This window comes from Daphnia magna, linkage group LG5, assembly GCF_020631705.1.
Source record: "Daphnia magna isolate NIES linkage group LG5, ASM2063170v1.1, whole genome shotgun sequence".
NCBI classification, from domain to species: Eukaryota; Metazoa; Arthropoda; class Branchiopoda; order Diplostraca; family Daphniidae; genus Daphnia; species Daphnia magna.
In genome coordinates, this window is record NC_059186.1 from 11191789 (window position 1) to 11206591 (window position 14803).

The 14803-nt window shown below is 39.5% G+C and overlaps 1 protein-coding gene across 2 annotated transcripts in view; it reads left to right on the top strand.

Moving 5' to 3' along the window:
- The first annotated feature begins 1515 nt into the window (after positions 1-1515).
- The window catches only part of LOC116923494 (protein amalgam), a 15192-nt gene continuing 1904 nt past the window's right edge, over positions 1516-14803 (top strand). For both annotated transcript variants that reach the window (XM_032929972.2, XM_032929973.2), the window contains exons 1-5: positions 1516-1908; positions 13440-13868; positions 13951-14072; positions 14206-14359; positions 14516-14803. The exon at positions 14516-14803 is cut by the window's right edge and continues 6 nt beyond it. In XM_032929972.2, coding sequence (XP_032785863.2) covers positions 1869-1908; positions 13440-13868; positions 13951-14072; positions 14206-14359; positions 14516-14803 — 1033 coding nt within the window. In that variant the 5' untranslated portion in view covers positions 1516-1868. The remainder of the gene's footprint in view (positions 1909-13439; positions 13869-13950; positions 14073-14205; positions 14360-14515) is intronic.

Sequence of the window (14803 nt, forward strand, 5' to 3'; positions counted from 1 at the left end):
CGTCAAATAACTGTGTATTGTTGTGTATTGTATATGGATATACACGCAATGTGTGTATAGGCCCAGCCAACAGCGTGCTTCCGGAATTTTACGAGCAGAACGTTTTTTTTTTTTCCCTTTCTCTAACGGCATTCGTCGTTTGGGATTTTTAATTTTCCCTCTCCTTTTTTTTGATTATTCTCCCAATGGACTTTGAAAAGGGAGTTTGCGTGATGTAACATGTCAACCATCCGTGGAAAGGCGCATCGGTACGAGTTATCCCGGAAGAAGACAACAACAAAAAAATGCTTTATTTAAAGAAAAAAAAAAAGAAAAAAGCGACGGCAAAGTCGGGACTGGTATTAAGTCTTTCCATCCACAACGACAACGCACGTCTGTTCGTGTTCTTCTCACTCACGAATCGTTTGCGGTATAAATGGACACAAGATTTTTTCCCCCAAAAGAGCACGAGCGTTTCAATGATGGTGCCCTTTATTTTTTGTTCGTCCCCTTCTTGTGTATGGGGAAAGAAGGAAGAAGAAGAAGAAGAAGAGAATTTCACTAACTAAAAATATCCACACGACCGCTACGGACAGCACGCGCCCGGCTGGGATTTTTATTTAGAGACCCCGCCCGTGTTTTTTTTTTTTTCGTTGTCATCCGCCCCCGGTAAATACCCCTCCTTCCACAGTTCGTGTTGTACTTTTCTTCTTTTTTTTTTTTTTGAATTTTTATTTTTATTTTATTTTTTTCGCCAGGGCTTCTGCAATACTGCATATATAGTTGCGAGATAAAGCGTACGTGCACGATGGTGGGGGTTTATTTATGTCTGTATAAAAATGAGGACGCCATTTTCTTACATTTCTCTGTTCCGTTTTTTTTTTTTTGTGCTGCTCTTGACGATTATTAATGGACCAAGGCTTAGCCAGCTGTGTGTAGTCGTTATGTGTTTCTTTTCTTTTTTTCTTCTTCTTCTTCTTGCTAACAAGAAAATCGTTAAAAGGATTTTATTTTATGAAAAATGTTTTGTTTGAATGGAGGAGGAAAGAAATTCATCGATGAAGTCACGTCCGAAACAAGTGTATATGAGGTCATAAACAAGTTGTTTTGCCAAACCCGTGACCCAGATGTCGTGACTATCGGTCGGAAGTTGAACCTTTTTGTGGTTTTTATTCGAAATATGGCGATGGTGACGAATGAAAACCATTTTTTTCTTGGCTTCCTTCGGAAAAGTTCACGTCATGTTTCGATCGGTGCGAATCGTCATCTACCGGTTGACATCACCGTTAAGTGTTTTGCTGCTCCCGTAAAATTGCGTCACGAAACTTCCGGTTGGGTGGATTGCTAAATATTTTTTACCATCTGCGGTAATGTGATAATGTATTCATTCACTAATTATATGCCGTGATTTCTCTTCCCTTTTTCTTGTTTAGATGACACGTATGACGCTCGCCTGCGGCCACTTTCACTTTTCGTTTTGGTAATGCGCAGTTTGCACGGCCGCTAGAGGGCTACCCGGCGACTTTGAAAAGGGCGCGTTGTTGCACAGCCAGTCGAACCTCAAGCGTCCTGGTGGTCGGTCGTGCACAGACCTTTCTTCTCTATTCATTTTGTCGGTTTTATTCAAAAGAAAAACCCTCGTTAACAGAATAAGGCAAAAACGAGTGAGGTTCAACATTTGCCTGTCTTTTAAGTTCTATCAGAAATTGTTTGGAAATTGTCTTTGTTTCACAAAATCTTCGGTGATTTCACTAACGAATTTGCATAAAAATCACGTGGTGTGCCAGTGCAGCAAGGAGTGTCGCAATTTGTTTTCCTATTGCTTTTGCCGAAGCATTCCTGTTTGGATTTTACTGAATTTCGTGAAGTGAAACGAAGCATCTTCGACAATGGTTTCCTATTTGCATCTGACGGTCGTTGCGTTCTCAGGTGAGTTTACCAAACGTTTTTTTTTATTCGTAGCTTTCGATTTTCTGCAAGAAAATTGTCTTTCAACAATAGATGGGTAGACATCGCGTGGCTTTTGTGAGCTACTCGTTAACTATTCAACAGCTAATTTACATAGATGGGGTTGTAAAAAGAAAAATCGTGGGGGGGGGGGAGAGAATAAATCGAACGGTCTCTTAGCCAATGGCGGAGTCTCTTTGATCACCAAATTATCGATCGGCCTATCGCGTTGCAACGGGAGTTCGAATATCACACGCACACCAAAAGAGAGAGAGAAGAACTTAAAGGCAAACAAGAAAAAGATGATGAAGCCTATAGAATGTGCTCAACTTTCTATTGTGTTTTTATCGAGCCCCTTTTGGACGTGATTCAATCACATTTTTGAAATATTCAACTCGGATTACAGAACATTTCATTTGGACATCCAATTCGAACATTCGGCGCCGTTGACGATTATTAGATCTTTTTGTCCGACTAAAAAATGCATGGCATTTAGTTTAGTGTGTTACGTGACCCAATGCTTTTCAACTAGACATTGTAGACGTTGCCTCTCTTTTGTTGTATTGATCCGTCCACTGTGGACCATCAGCAAAAAGTATGCCTGGCGCCGAGCCCACATCCCAGCAGCGTAATCTTGTTAACCAATCGATATGTAGAGGCTCTTTTTCGCTTGTTACACGTGCGTGAAGAACTACACATTCCTTTCTATTTTCACACAAACTTCGTGCAGCATCTTTTCTGTTTTTCTAAATCATTTCTTTTGTTTTTTATCGTTACGCTCCAAGGCAATTTTCAAAGGGGGAAAGATGGCTGGTCATAATTAAAAAAATAAAAAAAATAAATCGAGTTGTAGTTAAATTCTCTTTTGAAGGTGGTGAATGTAATAAATCTGTAGATTCTTTATTTCAGAAAGAAAAAGAAAAAAAGTGGGAGGGTTGTTCTTTTTATTTTCAGGGGGGAGTTTGAAATGATTGATGGGGGGTCCGGTGTTTCATGACCAGGTGTCTCTACTAGCACAACCCTCGGTACAATTTTTGTTCACCTTTAAAAAAAAAAACCGCGACATACACAGAAGAGAAAAAGAGAATGTATATATGCATACATCTGCTGCTGCTCGTTGTTTGATCACGTGACCGGAAACTTTGACTACGCGAGAATGGGAACTAGAAAACTGACCGCTTGTTATTCTTCTTTTTTTTTTCAGCTTATTTTCTGGTGGAGTAAGCAAAAAAAAAAATTCCAATTGTTTGCCCTGGGAAAAAAAAAATAGGGTGGCTACATGTTGATGTCGTTCATAGCTTTTGTTTCTAATTGAAATTAGATGAAATTGGCGGTTAATTAGACCGACTCGTGCGTGGGTGAAATATTTTCTTTTCCCCCTCTCTCGATAATTCTGTTGCATCCGGACATTTTTATGATCAGTTCCTCTCCTCTCTTTTTTTTTCCACAATTACGACAACCATACTGATGGGAATTTCAAAGTGACTAAGGGAATGTTGACGTCATTGAAGGTAGGCAAACGAAAACAGCTGCGGTGCAGACTGCATGTGTAAACAGGGGGGTAGTCCCAGTCCTTATTTAAAAAAAAAAGAGGAAATAAATATAACGAATTCCTTTTTTTTTTTTTTCGTTTGAAAAGAGACTGTGTGATTGACCGTGTCTAGACGCTCTGCCATACACGCTAAAGTCAATCGTTTCAAATGACCTACGTTTTCAAAAAAAAGTGTTAAAGAGTTTTCATGTTTCTTTTTTTTTGGGGCCATGTCTCGAGCTTTTTAAAATGTCGGTGAATTGGACCCGACACGGACAACTGTCATTATCGTTTTCGGGAAAAATTCTCAGGCGTTTGATCGTTACAAACGCGGAGGCAACGTTGCCAAATTTATGCACACCTTGTTTCCGGTTTGTTTTTTAAAAAGCCCTGCATGGGGGGGAGGGATTAGAGAACGAGGATAAATGTTGCGGGTGTAGGACTGAAATTTAAATGTTAAACTGCTGTCACTCTGGGACTTAAAAAAATAACCCGCCCTGGAAAGGTGATAGCTACCAACAGTAGCCGTTTTTTTTTTTTTCTTTCAAAGACATGGATTGCCAGGTGAAGAATCTCTGTCCTCCCTCCCCCCATTCTTAGAGATAGCAGTGACGAATGTCAGCCGTTTTACACACATTTAAATTAACATTAGTCAAAGCGTTATTTTTGGAATGACTTGATCTTTTAAAAATCAAATTTTTTTAAAAATTCAAAAATGAGGACGTTAATTCTCAATTGTTGCGTTATAATTTAAAAGAAGGTGTTCCACAGTAAATGATTTCACTGATTGAATGGGTGTGGTGGTGGTGTAGTGTTTGTTTCTTTTTCGCCTTGCCTCCTCCGTGTGTTGACAGAGCCCTCCCGCGTTCCGTTCCTTCCTCTGTTTGTTCTCCACGTATATACACACCCCTCAAGCTCCTAGGGGGACCCTATATATGCCATGCAAGAAGATGTTGTTGCAACTGTGTTTCACTCTCTTTTTTTCTTTCTTTCTGTTCTCTTCTCTCCCCTCTTCTTACGGAGACGTGCACACAGTTACGTTGGCTGTGTGTAACTGTTTTGGGGCTTGATCGTCGGGTAAGAACAAAGATGGCGTAGCCTTAGGGCGTGACTCACCCCCCCTCAATACCCCCGTTTGTTTTCGAAAAGAAAAAGAAACAAGGAAGAAGAATCAATAGAGGTCCGGAGCTTATGATATCGATCGCTGAAAGAAAAGAAAAAATAAGTTTGGGGGGAGGGGGGGGGGATTAAAAAGATAGGAAAATTTATTATTTTTTTGCATCGAGAAACAAAATGTCGACATTCCGTGAACCTTGCTGCTTATTCCTTTTTGGGGTTGTGCAACTTTCCATCTAGAAATGGAAAGCTGTTGTAAAACGGGGGGGTTTGTTTATGGCGCGTTCTCGCGAGGGGCCTTGCGGGATGACTAGTGTTGCCCATCATCTATGCTAATTCAAGGATTGGTCACGGACGGAAGGGAGTGCCTTGCGCACATGCATGACGTCATTTGTACATTTTCTTTTTAAGTTAAAAAAATATATATTATTTTTGTCTAGTTCTTTTTGGGTGGCCGGGTCTATCATTTCGCTAAAATAAAAAAAAAAAAATTACTGGAAGGCTTGACAGATTTAAAAAAACAAAACAAGTTTAGCCATGCGGGTGGTATGTTGTCCGTATTTCCATCTGAGAAATCAGTCTTGAAGGATTAACGTCACTAGCTTGGTTTATTTTTAAAGGCTCTACAAGTAGTGCCAATCGAAATCTTGTTTTTCTTTCTAAAAGAGAAGAATGGTGGAAGTTTTTTTTTTTTTTTTTTTTTATGTTTCCTCTCTACAAGTGCGAACAAACTTATTTTCTTCCCACTGTGTACGTATGTGCAGAAAGGACATTTTATTATTTTATTTTTAAAGGGAACTCTTGGCAACCGAGCCGTTGGGGTGGAGTCGTTTTCAAAATGAAAAATGTCAATGAAAAAAAAAAGGAGAGTACACGCCCCTTGTGTTTTATTCCCGTTGATCGAAATAGAAAAAAAAAAAAAAGATTTATTGATGTTCACGAAGAAGAAAACAAAAATCTACGAGTGTCCAGGAAATGATTGGAAAAATAAATTTCTTTTAATTTTTATTTTTAACTGGTTTTAGACGACACATTTCCGTGTCGGCTCGTGAATCATCACTACGAGTAATATGGTCTTTAACTTCCAAAGGGGGAAAAGAAAGAAAAAAAAAAGAAACTTTTAATTTAAAAACATTTCTTGGTTTTTGCTCCTCCTTTCGGGTATTCAAAGTCCCGGGGTGTGTCCCTCAAAGGGAAATGAGGAAGTTGCGGTCTTTCAAAAAGAAAAGGTGAAACAAAAATTTGTGGTACGGAAATAACTAGCACCTCTGTCACGTTTGTAGCAGAAAGTTGGGGGGGGGGATGTACTTAAAAAAAAACAACTGGCGGAGTGAAAAAGAAAGACATTTTCATCGCAATCATTGCCTGAGGCTAATTGAATCACGTATGGTGAAACGTAATTTGTTTTAACCTTTGAAAGAGAGGCTTTTGCACGATCGATCGTTTTCTAATTCAAATTTCAAACATGTTCGTATTTATTTAAACCACGTCGTAAATCTTATTTCTAAACATTGACTTTTCTTAAGAGGGAATTTGATTTACACGAAAATGGTCTTTTTGGCAATGGAGGAGAAAATGTTGTTTGTTGTTGCGACCAGACTACACGACTCTGCAAGAGTATCACGCAATAATAACAAAATCTGGTAAACACACTATACTCTCTCCCACTTGGACGTTTGTGGGAGGGGTGAGGGGGGGGGTTCGAAATCGAATATGCAGTCGTCTTGATACGTTCCAGCAACAGCCAAAAAAAAAAATCTTTTTTTTTTCTCTCTCTTTAAGACTCATGTTACCACCCATGTATTATAAGTATATACACAGAAGGGGACTGGTGTGTGGAACTCTGGCGTAATTTGTACGCAGCTCGACGGGCAAAAAAAAAAAAAAATTCCAGTTTGGTTCTCTTTTTTTTTCTTCTTCTTTTCCCCTTGTTCTTTTGTCTGGAACTATACAACCCGACTCGATATAGTGCGCGCTATATGAAGAATATTCCCCTAGAAAATTGTGTGAGCATAAAAAGAGAAAGGACGCGCTCGTTGTCATGGTAATCTTCTTCTATGAGACGCGCCCAGCGTGTGAAATGTATTCGGAACGTTCCAGCCAAAAAAAAGAAAAAGAAAAATCCAGTTGATTTTATGCGTTGCTATGTTGTGGAGATATTCGCTTCTCTTTTGTTTTCTGAATAAGCAAAACTTCTTTTGGTGTTTGCCATGTCCTTCAACAAGAAAATGCTTCTTCTCGGCTACAAGTTGTTGTTTTGCCGTTTGTCTTTTATCGCCGACGTGATGACCATTTTCGGTTGAAAGGACAACGCATTTCCACATTCTCTCACTTGATGTGATTTTAGTTGTTTTGTTTTTTTCCCCCGGTTGAACCGGTTTCTTTTTACATATTGAAAGAAAACAAACATGATCCGCCCAGTATTTTTTGGTTTACCTTTACTAATGAATTTTTCCCCACACTTCACCTTTGTCCATCGCTTATCCGCATTGCAATCAATTATTCTAAGCCCCGAGCGTTAATTTTGTTAGGATCTCAGTACTTTGTCCCGTTTTCCATTTCGATACAATAAAGGATGAATCTTTCATTATTTGCTACCCCATCTCTGCTCACAAATTGAATGGAAATTCAAACAAGAGGCTCTCTCTCTCTCTCTCCCTCCATTATTTTCTTCTTTATATGAAATATACAAAAAATGAAGGGTTGATCGAAAACCATGGCACGATAACAAGACGAGGAATATTCATCACGATGTTAGCTCTTTTTTGTTGTTGTTGTTGGAATATATTGTATACGTTTCGAGTGTGTACGTCGACCGTTGAGAGTAAGGGGAAGGGTTTTTTTTTTCTATCGTTTTGCTTCCTGTTCATATTTATAACGTAAAAGCAGCTCCCGTGTTTTGAAATTGTTGAGCGGAGCCCTTGAGGCTCAATAGATTTTCGACCGCACTTTTTGTTTTTAAGCCAACCGAGACGTTGTAAAAATGAAATAAAAAAAAAGGGGCGAACTTCTTCTGCTTTTTTTTTTTCCTTCTTAAATATACCGCAACTATTTAAATTTCTGTTTGGAAGAAAAAGAACCGAAAATGGGGTCGTAAACGGGGTACCCCTAGAAGGAAATGGGTTTGAGTAATTAATTACGTGCGTCATTTGTTTTACGAAATGTTGTCAAGTATTTCTTTAGTGACGTGAAATGATTGTTTTCAAATGGGTTTGACAATCTTCGAATCAAAAGATATGGTGCGGGTGTTTGTTAACGAAGAGAGAAATAACAAACATGGGCTACAGTAATCGGATCTTGCGTCTATGTGTTAGATATTTCTCTCTCTTTCTCTATATCCTATTGGATGTTTAAAAAAAAAAAAATTGTTGATTCCCCTCCATGGAAATTGCTCTAGAAAGGGATTTAGACGAGAAGGGGGGATTATTGGGTCTATCCTCTTTCATTCATCGTGGCATTTTATGTTGTAGGGCCGTAACAACATAGGACACGCATGTACTCGTCGATGTATCAAGTTACACCTTTAAAAAAATAATGAATAAAAAAAAAAAAACAACACATACGTGAAATACGACTTTCTTTGTTGTGAATAATCCGCTCAAAGGCACAAACTGTTGGTTGCTCAGTTTCCCATTTTTCCAGGCCAGTGGCGCTTTCCAAACCAAACACATCCGGGTTTATCGTTCTTTTGTTTGTCTCTCTCGTTCTCACACAGAGACATGGTAATATATATCACACAGGTCTAAAGTAACACGATTATTCAGATGCTCTAAAAAAAAGAGAGAAAGAACAATTTGTTTCGTTTCAAAAAGGACAAAATTCTTTTTCGTGTTTGCGTTCAGTTTTGTACTCGTCCCGAACGGTGGGTTTCCGGCCGCAACACAATAGCCGGAATCAACATTAAACTATCGATAGTTAAATTTTCAAGGCGCCTCTTTTTTTTTCATTTCGATCGATAACTGGGGGGGTTAGATTGGGTTTCACGATTTAGGCATACCTTTTCACGAATGAATGAACTCGTTGCGGAGTCTATAAAAATCCCCGACTGCTATTGTGTTGCTCGTATGATAAATGACGTCATTTATTCAAAGCAATTTCCCCCATTTGTACAGATGAAAAGAGTTGATTCGAGTTATTTAGTATTTAATATTTTAAAATATATATATATATTGCCCGTGCCGTGGCATTGAATCAAGTCGTTACCCTCGCGCCACGATGTGCATCGGGCGTGAATTTTTCATGACACCACAGTCGTCACTATTACGAAATACCGGAAGCGTCCAGTAGTGGATGTGCTGGTTTTGAACAAACGCTACACAAGGTTTCGAAATTTTCCGTTGTTGTGTAAAATAGGAAAAGGTGGGAAAGATGGACAGGTACAAAATAAAATCTTTTGTTAAAATAAATGACCGAAGATTAGCGGCTATTCAAAAAAAAAAAAAAGGGGGAGGCCGTTCTTCGTTAACACAAGCAGAATTTCGATTCTATATAGGGTTCGTTTCAAAGACACGCACTCGAGTCAATATAAATGCGGTTTGAATCAAATATAGAATGTGTCTGTTGCTTGGATTTTTTTTTTCCGGTTGGGTTGATTGGTCTTTTGCCGTGGGCTATTCACGACAAAAGGTGTGTACGTGTTGAATACTTTCTTGTCTACATACCCTGTGGGTGTTTTCTTACTCGATCGGCACGTCTTGTTTCCGACACGATGCACAACCACCACATTTCGGAGCAACATTTACAAATGTAGAAATTGGAACGGTACTATGTGATTTCCTTCTAGCCAAAACATTATCAATTGGAGAGGGGCGCTTGTCATTCGATGCCTATTGTTGAACCCGCAATTTGCCTTCAAATCCGATAAATATATGCCCCGCAATTGTATTCGTCTAGTTTGAAATTTCACCAACGGATCTTTTGAATGTAGGTTAAACTAAAACTTTTGTATCCAATGTAAGACTTGAACCATTTCCTTTTTCTAAAGTGCTCTAGGAGAAAAAAGGAAAAGAAATATGTAGAATTTTAAAAGAGGTTCCCATCACAGTTTTTATTTGAGGCCTAGCAACTTGTCCCCCCTTTGAACCTTCATGGGGGGTTCGGTGTAGCTTAGAAGAAGATTGCTTTTGTCGTAAAAAATAAAAGAGAGGCTCTTTCCACTCTTCCAAATGAATTTTTCTCATGTTTGATGGAAGCGCATTTTTTTTTTTTACAGGAACCATTGATTGATTAGGTAAAGCTCGCGCCATTTTATCAAAATTAAAATTTTTGGTTTTGTTTAGTTCTTTGGAGAAAGATGGAACCGGGCCCCCCGCCCTGTTTCAATGATTACAGGAGCACTCTCTTCTATATGCCTGAGATAGTAGTGCTGACGCAAGATTTTAAAAGGCGGAAAAAAAAATAAAAAAAAAATATGAAACATTTTTTTTTTGTTAGGGGGGGGGGGGACAGGAAAAAGATAAAAATAAGGAAAGAGAGAAGAGCTATTTGCCGAAGATGGAGGAGGCGTTCCAGATGCCCCCAAATTGCTCTTGTTGGGAGCTTTGCTGCCCTGTGCTTACGAGCTAGACGTCTTTTTAGATGAGCCCCGATAGATTAGGGTCCCTCGTGGTTTCGGCAACCCATCAGATAAGATGGCTCCCAAGGTTGCCGAACCCCATTTTTTTTTTCTGAAAAGCTTTTTCTCCCCCTTTTTCTCTTTCAGACTTGACGTGTTTTGGGTTTTTCTTATATATATATATATTGGGTCTCGTACTTTTTATTTTGAAACAACGATTCCCTCTCAACTGTTAAATAATATAAAGTATCTTTTAAGAGAGAGAGTCAAACCCACCCTATAGTTACACTCACAGTATGGCACCGCCATAGAGGTTCATAGGTCACTGACGCCGCCACAAGAGACATTCTCTTTTTTTTTTTGCACCCCCCCTTTCTTTCTCTGTTATTCATCCCGACACACAAGAAAGAAAAAAAAAAGGGTATCGGCTTTCCACAATTTTTTTTTTTTTTCCATATTCATTTCCCCCAAAAGAATATATATATGTTTCCGACTGGTACGTCATAGTGTTCAGAAATGTTACACACACCGCCGGATGTAGTTAAAGACGATTCTTTTTCTTTCTCTTAAACAGACACACCTTTTGAAATATTAAAAAAAAAAAAAAAAAAAAAGGAGAAATGTTGTGTTAAGGTCCGACATGACTGGCGGACAACCACCTGGTTCTCATTGTGTCAGGTGGTTGTCCCTTTTAAGTAAAATTTCATAGTAAAAAGAGAAGAAAAAGGACATGTATAAAGGAGGAGTGAGCCATCTGGCTTTTCTTGTGCTCTTTTGTGCGCGTACAACATTCGGGAAAAGAAAGAAAGAAGGTCGTGATGTTTGCGTTACATTGCCTAATATTATTACATACCCCGAAGGCCAAAGAAGAAAGTGGCCCAAACGGAATTGATTCATTTACTGGCATCGTTACAAATCGGAGGCTCTTGACCGGTACGCGCCACTTGACGGAAACCAGAGTCCGTTTTCTTTTTTTTTTTTTGTGTGTGTAGGGGGGGGAGGTTGAATATGCGGGTCCCTGTTAACTAAACAAAATGGCCGCACGCATTATTTAGAGCAATCGAGTTGGACGATCATCGTCATTGAAGGGCGAGGTTGGATATAAATATATATATATATACAAGCGAAAATATTCGGAGAGGGAATAGACAAGAGAGAAAGCCACTTGTAAAATCAAATGTAATCAAAGCTCTCGATCGGTTGGAGCCATGTACATTTCTAATTTATCGGAAATCATCTTCTATACAACCAGCCATATGTTCTTTGGTTTTTCGTGCAAGAAAATGGGATGGAATGTAAATCTCCGATCCGATTCCAACTCGTTTCTTCTTTCCCCTTTTCTAACCACAGCTATCGTCCATCACGATCGGGTTACCATTACTTCTTTCTTTCTTTTTTTTTTTTCTTGCCAAGAGTCTCGATCGGATAGTAAATGCTCGTGATCGTTTTTCACGTCCGGCTCGTGCCTTCGTTTGGCCATCTATCGGCAGATTTCCATTAAATGTTTTTGCGTTGTTGGAAGAAACGTTTTCTGATGCCTTTTTTTTTGTTGCGTTTAATGAGTCATAGACATTGTTTCGACACCCGTTTAGGGTGAAAGTAGATTCGTGATTACACACTCACATCTTATATGGGTTTGTATTGTTTTTAGCTGAAGAAAGGTTGTGTCCTATCTGTCTTGTTGTTTCTTAAAAAGATTCTTGTTACCTTCAATGCGTTGGCTTCATTGGAATAGAACGCTCTCATTAGCATACGAGTAGACCACACAGGGACATGTTGGATTTCCTAGAGATTTTATTATTTATTTTTAGAAAAAACATTTTGAGTCATCTCTCATACAGACGTATAAGAAAAATAAAAATGGATGACAGGTTAAAAAAAAAGGCTTTTCATCCGCGTTGAGAGATGACTCGATCCGACTCGGCTTTCACGTCTTGCATTCGACCGTGAAATCTTTGTGTGTGTGTGTGTGTTTGTGTCTATATACTCATTGGACATTCCTGTCGCTCACGCAATCTATCCTCTCGTCTTCTTCATCGGAAAAAAAAACAAATAAATTGAACACGAATGACTTAAACGCGTGCATCCATCGCAGTGTTTCAACTTTGAATGTTTCATCGGATGTATATTATTATTTATTTTTTTGATATCTCGAATGAAAAATCCTTGACTTTTGCTCAACTGCGTTGATGTAAATAGACGCGCGCATTCAGTTTCCGATGATGGAGCAGATTCCCCCCCCCCCTCTTTTTTTCTTTCAGTTTATTTTGTTTGATGATCCCCTCGATAGTTTCGGAAGCCCTGTCGAGTCATGTTGATTCAAGTAGTTAAACCAAGGGGGAAAAAATTCATTTCGATATTTTCTTTTCACTCCAGAGAAAATGTTTTCCTTGAAAAAAAAAAAAAAAGTCAAACGAAAATGATAAGACATGCTTAATGGTACAAGCAAGAAATGAAGTAAACATTCAAAATTCGGGACCACCAAACGACACCGTAAAAACCAATTTTCATTAATTTCTTTTTCTCTGTCTCCCTTTATTTGTTTCTTTATAAAAACAAAGCGGTTGGCCGTGTGCGGTGGCGGTGTGGAAAAAAAAAATAAATTTAAACGACTATATACATTCTGTGTGCAGCACTAAAAGACTAATGCACTTGACTAATTGCTCGGTCGACCGTGTCACGCTCTATTTGGGTTTTTTTTTCTTTTTTCGGTGGTCTTTCTTTAGTGTGTGTACACCAATGCAAAAAAAAATTAAGTTTTTGAAGATTTTTTTTTTTTTACTACCCCCAGACACGCAAACACAAAGAACCATACAAGGGAGGGAGGAGAAGAAGAAGAAGAAAAAAAATGTTTTCTTAGGAGGTTAATGATGGCCCTTTTTATTTTTTCTGTACGTGTGTGTGTCGGTGGGTGGTTCTTTCAATCGTTTGACCTGGTTCGACCTGGTGGGGGGAGCTCTCAAACATTCCTCACTTCATTGACGAATTCTCACATACAGACACAGGTAAAAAAGAAAAAAGGGACTTTTTTTTCTTTTGCTGTTCATGGGCGGAGTAACTAGAGAGGAAGACACACACATTGTGACCTGAATTGTGTCCCCTCATATAAAAGTACTTGAAACATTTTAAAATTCTACGAGTAAGCTGATAAGCTTTAATTCTATTTGAAAGTGTATGAGAGAAAACTAATCGGCTGTTTCCCCTACGATACAACAAAAAAAAAATTAAATAAACTCATCTCTATCGTGTGCGTTATCTAATCGACGAGTATTTACCCTGAACGTTTCTTATTTGTTTGATTTGTTTTTATAGTTTTTGTGGCGGCGGTAGTTGTGCTGGGCGCTCCGGCCGATCCTTTGACGCACGCCGATGAGTTTCACGACGATTTCGAAGCGGCCGACGACGGGACGGACGATTACGACGAAGAGGAAGAGATGGGCTCGTCGTTCAAAAAACCGAATTTCACGTCGGCGCCGCAACATTTCCGCGTCCGTATGGGCGACTCTGTCCGCTTGTCGTGCGAAGTCGACGAACTCGGACCTGGATACACTTTGTTGTGGAAACGCGAAGAAGGCGACATCCTGACGGCCGGCTCGGTTCTCATCGTCAAGGATACTCGCATTTCGCACGAGGGCAATTCCCTCATTATCCGCAATATCTCCATGGCCGATCAGGGCTCCTATATCTGTCAGATTTCTACGCAAGATCAAAGAGAACTCAGACATATTATCGACATTCTCGGTATGTTTTTCTTTGTTTCTTTTTTTTTTGGTTTTTTTTTATGTGAAAAATGTGGAATAAGAAAAACATATTTGTTTGACAGTGCCACCTAGCGTGAAACCTGTTCCGTCAACTGGACTCGCTGTCGTTAAGAAAGGCGAACCGGTGACTTTGTCTTGCGAAGTCACAGGTAATCCCCTTCCAGTCGTCACATGGACTCGCGAGGTAAAACAACAAAATTCATAATGAATACGAAATGATGTGTGTTCATAGTCTCGTGTATTGACGTACACGCATGATAATGATAAGGGTTGGTGGTATTTAAATGTAATTCATCAATTGTTCATACATCGCGTAGGGAGCTAAGAAATTCCCTGATGGACAGCGGACCATGCTGGGCCATATGATTACATTCGTCAAGACCGACCGACACCATTCTGGCGTTTACACGTGCACGGCCGAGAATTCAGAGGGCAGCCCGGCCAAGGGCGTCATCAATCTCGAAATCACCTGTACGTTTTTTGTTGTTGTTGTTGTTTTGTTTTTCGTATTTCCTTATTGGACGATCTGTTTTGTTTCGAAACCCCCACCACGAACTAACATCAATTTCTCTTTTCTTTTTTTCTTATTCGACCGTTAAAATTATGTGTTGAAACAAATGATGATAGATGAGCCGGAAATCGAAGTCGAGTTGAACCTGGTAACCATTGCCGAGGGATACAACACGGAATTGACGTGCACCGTTCACGGTGAGCCGAAACCCAATGTGTTCTGGACAAAGAATGAAGAACGTCTCGACTCGACCAGCGGACCTCATTCGCCTCATCATCGTTACGTCCAGACGTCGACCGGTTCACGTCACGTCCTCTCGATCGACAACGTCCAAAGTCACGATTTCGCCAATTACACCTGCCACGGTGAAAACCGGTTCGGACGCGACCACAAAACTATTGAAA